The following is a 12726-nucleotide window of genomic DNA, read 5'->3' as shown; positions in this document are numbered from 1 at the left end:
TATGTTTATATGTGATTATCGTGATACTGCACAAAAAGCACAGGGTTCTATGACAAGACAAGCATTGGTGGGGGAAAACTGAATCAAAAAATTGTTTTTATTGAAATGGTCCAACAGGAGCTCTCTCTGGATTGGAATAGACAATGCTAATTTCTGTGCAAATAAAAAAAAAAAGTTGAAATATTCCTCGTAGCCTGTCAACAACTTGAAATGAACATCAGTTCAGCGGTGCAAATTAATTTCAAAATTAATGTACCACATTCACAAATGTTTGCCCACTACTCACGTAAATGCAGATTAAAAAACAACAACAACAACATTTCAAACACATGCACATTTTCAGGAGCTCAAGATTCTGGAGAAATATTTACAGGGCATTGGTCATTTGTCCCGACAGTACAAGGAGCACAGAAAGCTCTATGTGGTGACCTCAAAGTGAGCCTGCCTGATGGCACGGGCCTCAAAGACTGGTCACTGAGTGATTGTATCAGGCAGCACAATGTCAATATTTATCCCTCACGGAGTCCGGATTAGGGCTGCGTGCTATGATTCCCTTCCGCACGATTGAGCACAGCACTAGATTAACTGTTTGGCGGCTCTGATGTGATCCTCTCTGTCACTGGGATGTGTGCATACGTGTGTGTTTATGTGTGTGTGTGGTCCGTGAATGCTAAGACTGTTGGCCCACATACTGGTCGAACCATTTAATGTAGAAAAATAATGTTCAGTGAGGCCTCACACGCATTCAACATCATTGACACTGTATGTGCTCATGCACAAATTTAACGAGATCTTTGCAGGCTAAACATAAAGAACATCTTTTTACTTGTTCACTCTGGGGATTGGCGATATACAATAATACGTAACAATAAAACCTAATATCTATCAATTGTGAATTGCTAATAATAATTGGCAAAATGAAATGCACTATGAGGCTTCACACAGAAGAGGCGCTGTTGATTAAGGCTTGCCAGTCAACACTCTTATACTCACAAAAATCAATTAAGTGATGGAAAATGTTCTGTTATCTTATTATTCAAATTGCCAACAAAATTAAATCTCTGAGGAACAGGCCTCTGTCTTTCTGTGTTTTTCCTTCTAAACAGATCTAAGAATAAATTGTGAATAAGAACAAAACCAATCAATGCAATTAAATAGGTCCAAGTAATTTTACAAATTAATATTGTGTTAGTCTGGTAATCAGTATAAACAATACACTGTATTACAAAAACAATGTGACTTAGGTTTGAAGGTTGGTTCAGAATATTCACCAAAACAAATCTGTTACACGTCAAATGGTTAACAAAACTGATAGAAAAATGTCATCAAGATGAATAAAAATGTACAATAGTTTCCTTCATATTGAACAACAGTTTGAGCATGAAATGATATTGACAAGACAAATCAAACTTACTACACATAAAAACTGCCCTTGTGTAAATATAGAAATACTGCGTATCAAAGACTTTCAATGTATTTCCTCTTGGTTCTCTCCAACAAAATCAATCAGCCCGCTGCTCTCAAAACTACTTCAAGATTTACAAATGTGAAGCAATGAAGTGTTGGTACTTGCAGTATTTTGTTACATCAGGCATCAGGGTTGACATTTGGGCCAATCAAGCGTGTGCTGTGTGGCGAGCGCTCCACCCCTTCCTCCATCTATGTGAGAGGAACAATGAGGAACTTGAATGTGTGGGGGGGAAAGAAATGCACAGGACTTTACAGCTCTCCAGCATCACCGCTCACACACAAGTACACACATGCACACACCTGTTCTTTGTAGTAGGTCTTCCCACAGGCCAGCAGCCCCCTGAGAGTCAGTCCTACCATAAAGCACCATACAGACAGGCCACACTCCGCTGCTGCCAATACAGCACTGGTGAACCATATCGCCAGGGTGGTGTCCTAAGATGAACAGCATATAATAAAAATAATAATAATAATAATAATAATTACGCTAATCATTGTCCATTGAAAGGAGAGTTGAGACTTACATAAATGCGCGTGGTGTCGAATGGGCATTGTGCGCTCACGGGAGAGCGAGCATTGGCGGGCACCACCGTTGTGTTACACCCTCGCATCAGACCCTGACCGTTATGAGCGACCGTGACAGTGATGGCCAAGAGGAGGCCGGCGCAGCACGCTGCTGAGAGCAGGGCGTTCAGGAATGAGGCTAGCAGAAGTCCAATGTGCTGGGAACATCCAAAGACAACATGTTAAATGTGATCAGGGGTAGCAAAAAAAAATGAAAGCTGCGATTCCAGGTACAGTAAAAGTCTTACCAGCTTGAAGATGCGAAGGTTCCTTGACACCACAATGGCGATGATCCCTGTGGCAATGCTCTGAAACATGAGTCGTAAACAAAAAATTGGTTTGGTAAATAAACTCACCTTTTATTACACTTTCACATGAGATGGATTATCTTTGAATACCGTTGGTAATTGTGCCATCGTGATTACTTTCTGTTTAAAGTGGCAGCACAATGTAATGGAGCACATTGAATATATTGTGTAAACAACTGCTAATAAACAAGTTCTGTCTTGGTTTTACCACTCCAGTAAAGGCACTGGAGCAAATGTTCCAATCGCGTACATTGTTTTTGAAACAGCGCAGGAATGAATACTTGACCTCACCAGCAGACCCGAGGTGACAGAAATTATGTTAGCTGCTGTGTATTCGGTGGTAATTTCTTGGCTGGGTTTGGAAATGTGTCGCAGGACACTGCCATGGACGATAGCGCCAAGAATGAAGTTAATGTGGCCCACCAGGATGAGTGCCAAGCCCTTTTGCATCAATCTCCCTGGCCCCTTTTCCTTATCTGCAAAAACAATACATGCAAGGAATTACAATATATATAATTATCTAGCAACATACATAGGTAGAGATGAACATTTATTAAAATTAAATATTACTTTCACATTAGTTTTATTGTTGTAGTTTTGCAACAGGAAGAACTGTACTTCTCAGGGGCAAAATAGTTAGGCAGTGCTCAATACATGTAGAAACAAACAAATAATCCCCAACAAATACATGAATTAGATTTGAAGTTACGAGTGACTCACTTACCGCATGCCCTCTTTGAAAGTAGGCCAATTATGTTACATGAATCCACATGTTAATTCCGCATTACAAATGAGTGCTAATGAGATGTGAAGGTTTCCCCACAGTGAAGCGCATTTGTTCTTACAGCCTTTGTCGTTTCACTGACTCCGAGAGGGGGAACAACTTTTTTTTTCATCGGGGGACTTGCCGTACATGTCTGAGCATGAATGTGCCTTTGAGTACTTACTGTAATAGGTAGAATGATCGGATTTATATAAACACCCCATGTATCAGGTAGATTGAATCAAGTAACGTCGTTTCATTGACTGGCATTGTTATTTCCATGCAGAAGGCCTGGGCATCAACAGCGCGGGCAAAACCAATCGAAAGCGTCAAAAACCATATGACATGATCAACTTTACAATAACTCACCAAAAGTACACATATTTTCTTCTCGGCCAGGTGTGTTGCTTTGAATATAAGATCGACGTAATAGTAATGACGCCCTTAGTTTACGAGCAACTTTTCCCACCAGCTTCCCCCGTTAGTGCTGGGTCCACTTCCGGAATGACGTCACAGCCCACCTGACGCTTACCTGCCGAAAATGAATTTACTTGACAACAGCACAACATTATCATAACGTGGTAAAAACTGAACTCAGGATTATAATCTTTAGAGGTAGACTTCAGTTTCAGTTTGAAAATTCTAAATTATATATATATGTATATCCTCAAAATAGGATGCGACTGTACTATTGCACCACATATTGACAAATCAAGAAGGTTTTCACACATTTATTCAAAAGCAGTCGTGATTTGTACATTCTATCAAAATGCACTTAGAAAATACAGTGACATTCTTGTCATAAACAAAACCCAAATATAACCTTTGGAGAGAAAAAAAAAAATTACATCATCAATACACAATGAGAAATATTACTCGTAGTAACATGAATACAAGTACTCACGAATTACTTATTTTTCTCCAATTATGTGTTTATGAACGGGTTCATCAAATTGAGCACTTGCACCTACAATGGAATCTCTGAAAGCCAATAATATATAATGGCCGAACTGTTTGGAATTCAACCAACAATTTATGAGGAATATGCAAAACTTGGGAGTTGGATTTATCATGAGACTTCAGCTCAGTAAAATCTTATGGGCCATCCATCTCCATGAGTAAAGCATTTTTCCATTTCTTTTTTGGGGCATTTTGAATTTTGAGTGATGTCATCCCATAAGTGTACCACTGGTGACTGAAGACTTTTGTGCGATGTTGAAAAGTGCTTTGCCTATCTGTGTTCTGCTCGTACAGAACCATATTGCTATTGATAAAAGTAGATCGGAATGTACACTGGAAAGTAACTATCTAAGCAACATCTACTGACTCAAATGTAGACTCTCATGTGCAAAATATCCCCGTGCTTGGTTTTTCAGTATAGTCTGCGGTCTTGTTTAATCAGTTCACTATGGCTAATTCAACAAGAACAGGAGTCTTATAAAAATAACAATGCACATTTTGTGTCTCAAGGTGAAGGGTGACTACATTCAGTTCATTACAGTTTTGTTTCAACATTATTGTGCAATTGATTCTGCAACATAATTTATAACCGATTGTGTGTGTGTGTGAGGGGGGTGGGGGTGTTGAGATCATTAATACTGTTTTCTGTGTTCTTGATGCCTGTCATGAGACTGTGCAGAGATACAAAGTGCAAGGCACATTGTCCAAAAAAAAATAAACATCTGGGGCAACAAAGGGATCAAATTCTCATTCAACTCAAGTGGCTCTGCCATGAAATGAAAATATAGGCAAAAGTTTTCCGAGTGGCTCAGATACCTACCATGATGGTGTGAAAGCATACTATGAAAAAGAGGAACACACGTCACACACACAATGCAACATAAATAAAAAGCGTGAAACCCTCTCCTGAAAACGGTTGTATGTTAAGGAAAAGGCTTTTGAAACATCCGTATATGGCATCAGTGTAAAAGGCACAGCCAATAAGTACTGTAGGTAAAAACAACGAATAAGACAAAAAGATGCAAAGTGAGATGAGAGGTCTTTAAAGTGGAACAACATATAAAAATAAAGAACAGGAGGAAAAAAAAAAAATAACACTGAGTTCACAGCCCCTCACAGTAACAGTTTGCAGATACAAGATTGTCAGCACACACACGTGTGCGCGCAAAAACAGGAATGGGCTCTTGTTCCAAAGGCTTGCTAACCAACTGAGCATTCAGCCATTTACATGTGTTGCTTTCCACCTACAGTTGTGAGACTAATACTTAACATTGAACCTGACGGGATGAAGAAAGAGCTGGTAATGCGCAGTCAAAGCAAAATTGACCAATGAGAATCTATCAACGGGATGGATAACGTCAATTGCCGACGCAGAAAGGCACAGCCTCGCTCATTTGGTATCATCCAAATGCACACGTGAGGTTCATCCCTGATGTAACAGAAACGTACACTGTTGGTTTTTTTGGTCACATTCAATTTTAAGAATCCAGCATTTTGAGTGCTTTTAAAGGGAAAATGTAACAGACTTGTGGTGGAGCACCTAGTGCTAGTTAAGAGCTTGACGCAAGCTTTCTTGAAGGAGTGAGGCTATTTTGGTTTGGTCCATCTGCGGAGAGAACAACAGAAATGATTACAGAACATGAACACGCAGACAAAAAAAAAAAAAAAGCAACACAGAAAAATCCATTAGTGTGGGTGGGAAAGTGTACATATAAGGAATAGCAATTGCGCAACACACTAGAGGGCATGAAGTGCAGTCAGCAGTCGTTTTTCCTCACAATACCGACCACCCACACACAGTCAGTGTCAATCTATTAAAAGCAGTCTACACACCTCACAGATGAAGCCCAGTTGCACCAATTCTCCAGCCAAATTGTGAACATTTTCTTCTGAAACCCAAAGCAGCAGTTAGGAAACATAATAGCTTAAGAAAATCCTGTTCACATGTTGCTTTCTTAAAAATCTACATTTGTCAAACAGAGGCATCTAACACAGTTGTGACTTGGGATCATATGTTTTTTTCCGAAAAACTTTCATTGTACGTTACTCGTGTTTTAATTAATGAGACTTTTATTTAAATTCTACTCATATTTCTATAGTATATTTCGATACACTGCTATAGTAAAAGCAGAGGAGATTAAGTGTCCAAGTGGGTCAGTGACACAAGAAAATGCAAGCGGCCAAGAGACGGCCGATTTTGACACAAGAGGTGACAGCTGTCAGCTGCAGTCTCCTCTTGGGAGTGGCTTCTCGAATGCAAACTTTTAACATTACACGTTACATGTACCTGCGCGAGCTAGTACATTTATTATTCTGACCGTTAATACTGCTAGCTTGTAAATTATTCTGCCATTTCCATTCCGCTTGTCAAATGGACTCAGCCAGAATGTCACGTATGTAAATGTGGGTACGCACGAGAATTCTTGCTTTTGGCAAATATATTGTTCGAAACAGATGTGTTCAATTTGAGCCTTTAAAATAAATAAAAAATAAAATAAAATAATTAGAGAAAATAATTTTGTCATTGGAATCTGCTGGAACATAAATTGAGAGGTTGTGGCAGGCAGACGCTGCTGAAAATAGTTAGCACGCTCTGTCAGGCATCTCACGCTCACTTTCACACATGCCTCAGTGCACACATATGGACACATCCTCAATATTAACAATGTGAGTGGGAAGGGGGGGCATAAAAATGTGAGCGCAATTTCAATAGGCAATGGCGTCATAGCTACAATATACCAAAGCCGCTCATTCTTTTTTGCTTCTATATATTTACATTCAAAGTCTTTTGGGTATTACATTTTGTGTGTGTGTGCGTGCGTGTGTGTGTGTGTGTGTGGTAGCGGCGTGGGTCTTACGAGGTAACATGTCACAGCTTAGATGTCTGTTCAGCCTGTCCTCCAGCTTTAGCAGCAATGTCAGCTAGACAATCAGAAACAATTGGGAGCATTACATTTCAAAATCATATTTTGTATGGAAGGAAAAACACAAAACCAAAAAACAACAACCTAGAGAACATGCATTGCCAATGTCATCAGTGTTGTAGCATTTAATATTTTGTGTAGGGTTTATAAGCTTACATGATATTTGGGTCCCTCTTCAACGAGTTCAACATTGCACTGCATTTGAATGACCTGAAGGAGCCCAGAAAGAGATCGGAGTTGATTTCCTCCTATAAAGAAATATAAGCACTGCGTCTCACGCACCCGCCGTGTCTCCAGCTCCGCAGGCTCGGGCGTAGGAGACTTGACCACAGGAACGACAACAGGAGATTTAACATTCAGCCGCGGGGGCTGGTTCGGCGAAGAAAGGCCGAACGCCGTAAGGGGGTAAATCCCGTTTCTGATTGAGAGAGAGCGATGGGGACAGAGATGAGTTTACAGAGGGTTTGGAAATGCAGAAGACGACTCTGCACAACCCATCCTGTAAGCAACAATATACAACAAAAGTGGCAGAAGGAGGGGAAAATAAATTATATGCGTGCAGGGCAGAGAGGCTTATTAATGTCAGGGCACCAGAGGATAACAAAGACAACAGAGTCCACGAAACAGATCACGTCTGCCCCCAAGTGGAGAAACGGGACAGAGTCATCTTTGGTGAGCAGATGCAATCTTATGAAACATATAGAGACTCTTCTTTTTTACCGAACGTCCTCCAGGAATTTATCGAGTTCCAAGGCGGGAAACTGTGACAGTCTAGAGGAAAACACACAAACAAACTTAAGATATGAAATATGATCTGTTTGTATGTTTATAAAGTCCTTGGTTATTTTTGTAGTGCATTATTAGCTGATTAACTGGTCAACTCCATGTCATTATTCTTACAGGAAAATGACAAAGATGGTCAAATGGGGTTCTTACTTGAGCTGAACATCTTTCTTGTCAGCAATAATGAGCTCAGGATCCAAGTTTTTGGTTATTTCCTCCAAGGCGTTCTCTGGGATTATGTCTGGACAATTACAAGCCATCAACAATCAATGTCGAGTTGTCCCGTTAAAAGAGGCCCGAAAAGGTGTTATGGCTCCAGACTGTTTTGTTATTTATCGCAGCTACATTTTTCTTGGGTCTTATTACAAAACACGAGACAGCAGAACACAGTCAGTGTGTCAGAGACTCACATTGATGGCTGACAATACAGTGAGCAGCAAGCAGCTTCAGTAGTGGCACTTCAAACAGAGCCTGATTAAAGAGCAGCTCTCGGGCGGTGGGCCTCGTACACGGGTCACAATCCAGGCACTTTTGAATTAGCTCCTAAAAAGCCCACAACAATATTGTTGCCTTTCATTGCATGAGGAAGGCAGCAGAACTTTATGTAAGAGAATGTTTGAGTCCTTAGTAGATGGCGCTTGTAAAGTTATCTCGGCCCAATAATAAATCTAAGATGTAAAATCCATTCATCCTGCCTCAATGAGCCTTACCCTCTGTAGAGGGTCTTCCAGCAACTGTATGGCAGTATTGACCGCATCCTCGGACACATACGAAGACTCCCCATTTCCCTGGATCTCCGAAAGAGCCATCTGCAAATGCACGCATAGGAGATGAACATCATGCGTGTGCCTTATTGTTCATTCTGTTTGAGGGTTACTTCAGCACCTCCAAGGCACACATGCCGAATGAGTAGATGTCTACAGCTGTGCTCATGTCAGTGACAGCTGCAGGCAGACAAGGGAGAAGACAATCAGTGTCCAAAATGTTCATCGCAAGCCAAACATCTGTGGGAGATCTTCAGCACATTATCACAAGAACGGTGAATTAATGAATGAATGATGTCACAATTTGGAGTAGTACACGCTCATCTGAAACCTTTTCTAGTCTGCTTCCCGAATAGTGTCGAGCTCCCCTTGAGCAAGGCACCAATCGATTCACATGGCACATAAGTGGCCCAGTAGTCTTTGCACAGCCCTTTGCCTATAACGTCTTTTTTTTGGATGCCTGCATGTGTGTGCAACACAAATATACAACAGAGTGTTAAATTGGATTTCAATTTTCTATTGTGGGTTTACAATGACAAACACATATGTGCAAATCTTTCTCTGGCACCCTCTGGTGGTGAGGCTATACAGAAATTACAATAGCCTCACACAAAGTGCATTCAAAAATGACCACAGAAAGAGCTAATAAAAAATAAAAGATAAAAAAAAAAGGGGGGGGGGGAATTTATCCACTTTTGCCTTTCTATTTGATTGCCTTAACTGTGTGAACATTCACACTGTGAGACAGCGTCACACAATCCAGTCTGATTTGTCCCTCATTCAGTATCGGTACCATTTAATATAGCGTTGTTTAGCCATCTCTTACCTCCATATTCTGGGGCAAAGAAATGCAAGTTCTTCTGTTCCTCGTGGTATGTCTTCACGTGGGTGTTGATGGTGTCTGGAGCAACTGTGGTGCAACAAAATTAGAAATGAAAAAAAGTTAAGATCAATAAAAAAATAAAAAATAACTTTTTCATTGAGTTGGATAGAAAAAGCACAAGCAGACGTAGCAGCGTGGTCTTTAAAGTAGAATGTGTGACCAGATTAAAATAGATTTTCTAATCACATGTGTAAGAAATGTGAAAACTTGTTTTGCAACAAATAAAAACAATGCGAGTGTCGCTTGGCTTGAGAACAAACTGAGGATCCGGAAACCGGTCTAAATACCTGATCCGATCTTGATGAGACCATTATGTTGGATGAAGATGGTGTCACAGGTCAGGTTGCCGTGGATGATGGGAGGGTCACATGAGTGGAGATAACTGCAGGATGACAACAAAGACTCGTGTTCCCTCTGTGCGCATGTGACCATGAGAACGGAGGAGCATCAGACCAACCTGAGCGCTGACAGGATCTGCGTGCACCACCTCTTCCAAGCCTGACAGAAGCACAATCAGAATCTGCAATTTATCACTTTAATCCAAAAGAATGTAAGCCTTCTATTTGTTTATTAAAATAATATATTAAGGGGGTCGATTATACTAAAATTCACCATTATTACAAAATTCATTTTCGTTCATTCATTCATCTGGTGAAAGTGGAGCACATTTCACTTAATGCAATGTGTAACTCAAAGACTTTAAAAGAAAATCACTGCATTGAGTATATTGCACATAATAGCTGTAAATATGTCTGTGCTTGCACCGAGACCCTCAGGTAAAAAAATGGTTCAGATTAACTTGCATCCCAAAACTGGTTTTCTATTCTCATGTTATATTTCCTGAACAATTGCACATTTTAATCAGATTGTGGAATACCAGCCAGCAATTACCTTTTCATTCATGGCCTTGTGATTCTTTTTGGTCTTCTTCAGAAACTGCTTCAAACTTCCAGATGACATGTACTCAGTAATGAAAATCACCTAGAAGAAGAAGTCATGCATTGTGAGAAAGTTTTAACCAGATACAGAATATAATAAGATATCCAATGTATTTATGCATCTATAAATCTCCTGGCATGCGTATACAGTTGACAGCTTACCCGGTTCTCCTTAGAGTCAATCCAGTACTTGTGGAATTTGACGATATTTGCATGCTCCAAATGCATCAGGTTATCAAAAACAGTCTTGACTTTCTCCTGAACACAGCAAGCAAATTTACATCGTTTGACTTCATTTCAAATTTTGTTTCGTTTCAGTTGCTAACATGAATTGGACGAGCGAGCATCGCGCTTTCATTTTGGAAACGTTTATCAAGAACGAATCTGTAACTGCAACTGTTTGCGCTTCAGACTTGGTAGACATGATCCTGTACCCGCTCGAAACACGATCTTTTTATGGGTTACTAACTTCAGAGCCAGTGGATCAGCATAGAAATGAAAATCAACCGGCCGACCTCGCACCGCCAGAACTCCAGAAAATGTGGCAGCGGTAAAACCAAAATAACATTATTCTAAAACGAAATGAAAATGAAAGGAAACAAAATGGCATTATATGGACTTTTCGTATATAAAAAAACAAACACTTTTTTGTTTCTTTAATTTATTTGTATTTTATTAAACCGTCAAATGCATCAGATCATTTTGCCTGACCCTGTATATATATATATATATAGCCTTACCTCCAGCAGCTTGGAGTTCTTCCTCTCTGAGAACATGACTTCATTCCACACAACTTCCACCCCTTCCTCTGTATCCATGGCCAAGTATGCCGTGTCGATCCCGGGAACGTTTCGCTGATTCACCTAAAAATCAATCAATGGCAAGATTGCGACGATGCGGCAATCTCTTCCATCGTAGAAGTATCACACTGTCACCACCCTCTTAAAGATAGCGAGGGGCAAATCAAAGCTGCCTGAACCACTGAGGTATTGCTTCAGCTAAAGATTCATTTGATGCTTTTTTGGCATCAGCTCTCTCCTAGCCATCCTTCTTAGTGACTTACCTCCTCTCTGCGCTTCTGCCAACGGCCACAGGGACTATCCTCCAGAATGTCAAACTCGTCTTCACTTTCATCTTCCTCCTCAGTGGTGCTGGAGGCAGGGGGCTGTGTCGGGGTCCCACTTTGAACCCGCTGAGCATTACAAGACATAACCCCCACCGCCGGAGACTCGGTTTTGTTCGCCTCTGCAGGCGGGGATCCTTTCCCCTCTGCCTCCGCAATCATGGCACCACTTTTGCAGACTGGACTGTCCTCCTCACCGCCTCCTGCTACTGAGCTGTGTGGGTGACGGCGCTCCTCGATCTTTTGGGTTACTCACACGTCCATCTTCTCAGAAGTCTTGCATTTAGACTCCACGGGGCTGCAAACACAAGACACTTTCACTCAATTGGCAGAAAATTCTTGAAAAAACAAACAAAATAAGCCACTTCACTGTAACTCTAGAGGTCCTTTAAAGCGTGCTGTGAGAAAAGTACGAGCTGTGCTCACAGACAACTTTTAAAACGTGCACCCGTTTAGACTTCAGTCCATTTAATTCACTTAAGTCTCTTGCCTAATGAAGTCTCCCATCTTTTGCGTTCAAGACGTTTTCTCCCACTTTTTTGCTAACATACACAGCTAACAGGCCAATAAAAGGTAAATAAACAGCACGCTAGCATGACATTAGGACGCCGTACACGAAGAAGTTTACCATGCAGCACAGAGTCGACGCCACGTTAAGCAGTGCAGGGTTACATGTTGGTGGAAACGACGACGAAAAGGCAGCAAAAGTTGCAGAAAGGATAACCTTAATCGACTTGACGTGAAATTTACTGTTGGTTTTCAGGTCTGCCGTGGCCGGGGTGGGAGGGGCAGGTGTGCACTTGAGGAGCTCCTCTTTGCGCAAAACAGCGCAGTGTGACGCCACCGGCTCCACTAACGCAGAAAATGACAATTTCAACGATTCAAGACTTGAAACTAATTGTAAATGAACATATCAACAAAAAAAAAAAGAAAAAGAAAATTGTCTCACAGTCAGTCTAGTGGTTGTGTAACAAAAATACATTGAGAACATGATCCACCAAAATTAGCCACGTATTGTTGACGTCCATTGTGCCTATTTTTATTAAATAAGTAAATAAATATTGCGCCATTGGTGCCTATTTTATTAAATAAACAACTAAGTAAATCAATCAATCAATAATTAAACTAATAAATAAATAGAGCTCTTATGATTTACATGTTAGATGTCAAGCCTTTCATTGAAATGTCATAAAATTATTAATGCTAATTTTATCTTTAATCAATTCTATACGTTTTACAATCCGTA

The 12726-nt window shown here is 40.6% G+C and overlaps 2 protein-coding genes across 6 annotated transcripts; both read right to left on the bottom strand.

Annotated features, from left to right (window-relative positions):
• Positions 1-79: 79 nt before the first annotated feature.
• On the bottom strand, positions 80-3618 carry LOC133153138 (keratinocyte-associated protein 3). Its single transcript, XM_061277203.1, has 6 exons — positions 3475-3618; positions 2634-2818; positions 2283-2342; positions 1995-2192; positions 1771-1905; positions 80-1659 (listed from the first exon to the last, which is right to left on the bottom strand). The coding sequence occupies exons 1-6, from the start codon at positions 3485-3487 to the stop codon at positions 1588-1590; spliced, it is 663 nt and encodes a 220-aa protein (XP_061133187.1). The 5' UTR covers positions 3488-3618; the 3' UTR covers positions 80-1587.
• A 203-nt stretch (positions 3619-3821) lies between these two features.
• Positions 3822-12330, bottom strand: LOC133152470 (nuclear receptor-binding protein-like). 5 transcript variants are annotated; one of them, XM_061276079.1, is made up of 18 exons: positions 12109-12289; positions 11421-11778; positions 11098-11220; positions 10520-10615; positions 10311-10400; positions 9877-9917; positions 9707-9801; positions 9363-9446; positions 8658-8716; positions 8483-8581; positions 8183-8315; positions 7926-8013; positions 7710-7760; positions 7272-7407; positions 7146-7199; positions 6924-6987; positions 5899-5954; positions 3822-5671 (listed from the first exon to the last, which is right to left on the bottom strand). In XM_061276079.1, exons 2-18 carry the CDS (start codon positions 11640-11642, stop codon positions 5612-5614), a joined length of 1551 nt encoding a protein of 516 aa, XP_061132063.1. In that variant the 5' UTR covers positions 11643-11778; positions 12109-12289; the 3' UTR covers positions 3822-5611. The 5 variants fall into 5 exon arrangements, with proteins under 5 accessions (XP_061132063.1, XP_061132062.1, XP_061132061.1 ...); XM_061276078.1 differs by having other exon boundaries at positions 7146-7407; positions 12205-12330; XM_061276077.1 differs by having other exon boundaries at positions 7146-7407; positions 12095-12290.
• Between the last annotated feature and the right edge of the window lie 396 nt (positions 12331-12726).

The sequence above is a fragment of the Syngnathus typhle genome, linkage group LG4, assembly GCF_033458585.1.
Source record: "Syngnathus typhle isolate RoL2023-S1 ecotype Sweden linkage group LG4, RoL_Styp_1.0, whole genome shotgun sequence".
Classification (NCBI taxonomy): Eukaryota; Metazoa; Chordata; class Actinopteri; order Syngnathiformes; family Syngnathidae; genus Syngnathus; species Syngnathus typhle.
Note: the sequence above shows the minus strand (reverse complement) of the source record. Positions and strands in the feature narration are given on the sequence as shown.

What these genes read in the sequence shown, in the direction of transcription:
- LOC133152470 (XM_061276078.1), bottom strand. Translation starts at nt 11,642, where the DNA reads ATGATTGCGGAGGCAGAGGGGAAAGGATCCCCGCCTGCAGAGGCGAAC. An exon ending in CTTTGCCCCAGAATATGGAG is followed by an intron (nt 8,717 to 9,362) that starts GTAAGAGATGGC and finishes GTCTGCCTGCAG; the next exon opens with CTGTCACTGACATGAGCACA. An exon ending in AAATTCCTGGAGGACGTTCG is followed by an intron (nt 7,408 to 7,709) that starts GTAAAAAAGAAG and finishes TCTCTCAATCAG; the next exon opens with AAACGGGATTTACCCCCTTA.
- LOC133153138 (XM_061277203.1), bottom strand. An exon ending in CTGTCACCTCGGGTCTGCTG is followed by an intron (nt 2,343 to 2,633) that starts GTGAGGTCAAGT and finishes CTCATGTTTCAG; the next exon opens with AGCATTGCCACAGGGATCAT. An exon ending in TCGACACCACGCGCATTTAT is followed by an intron (nt 1,906 to 1,994) that starts GTAAGTCTCAAC and finishes TGTTCATCTTAG; the next exon opens with GACACCACCCTGGCGATATG.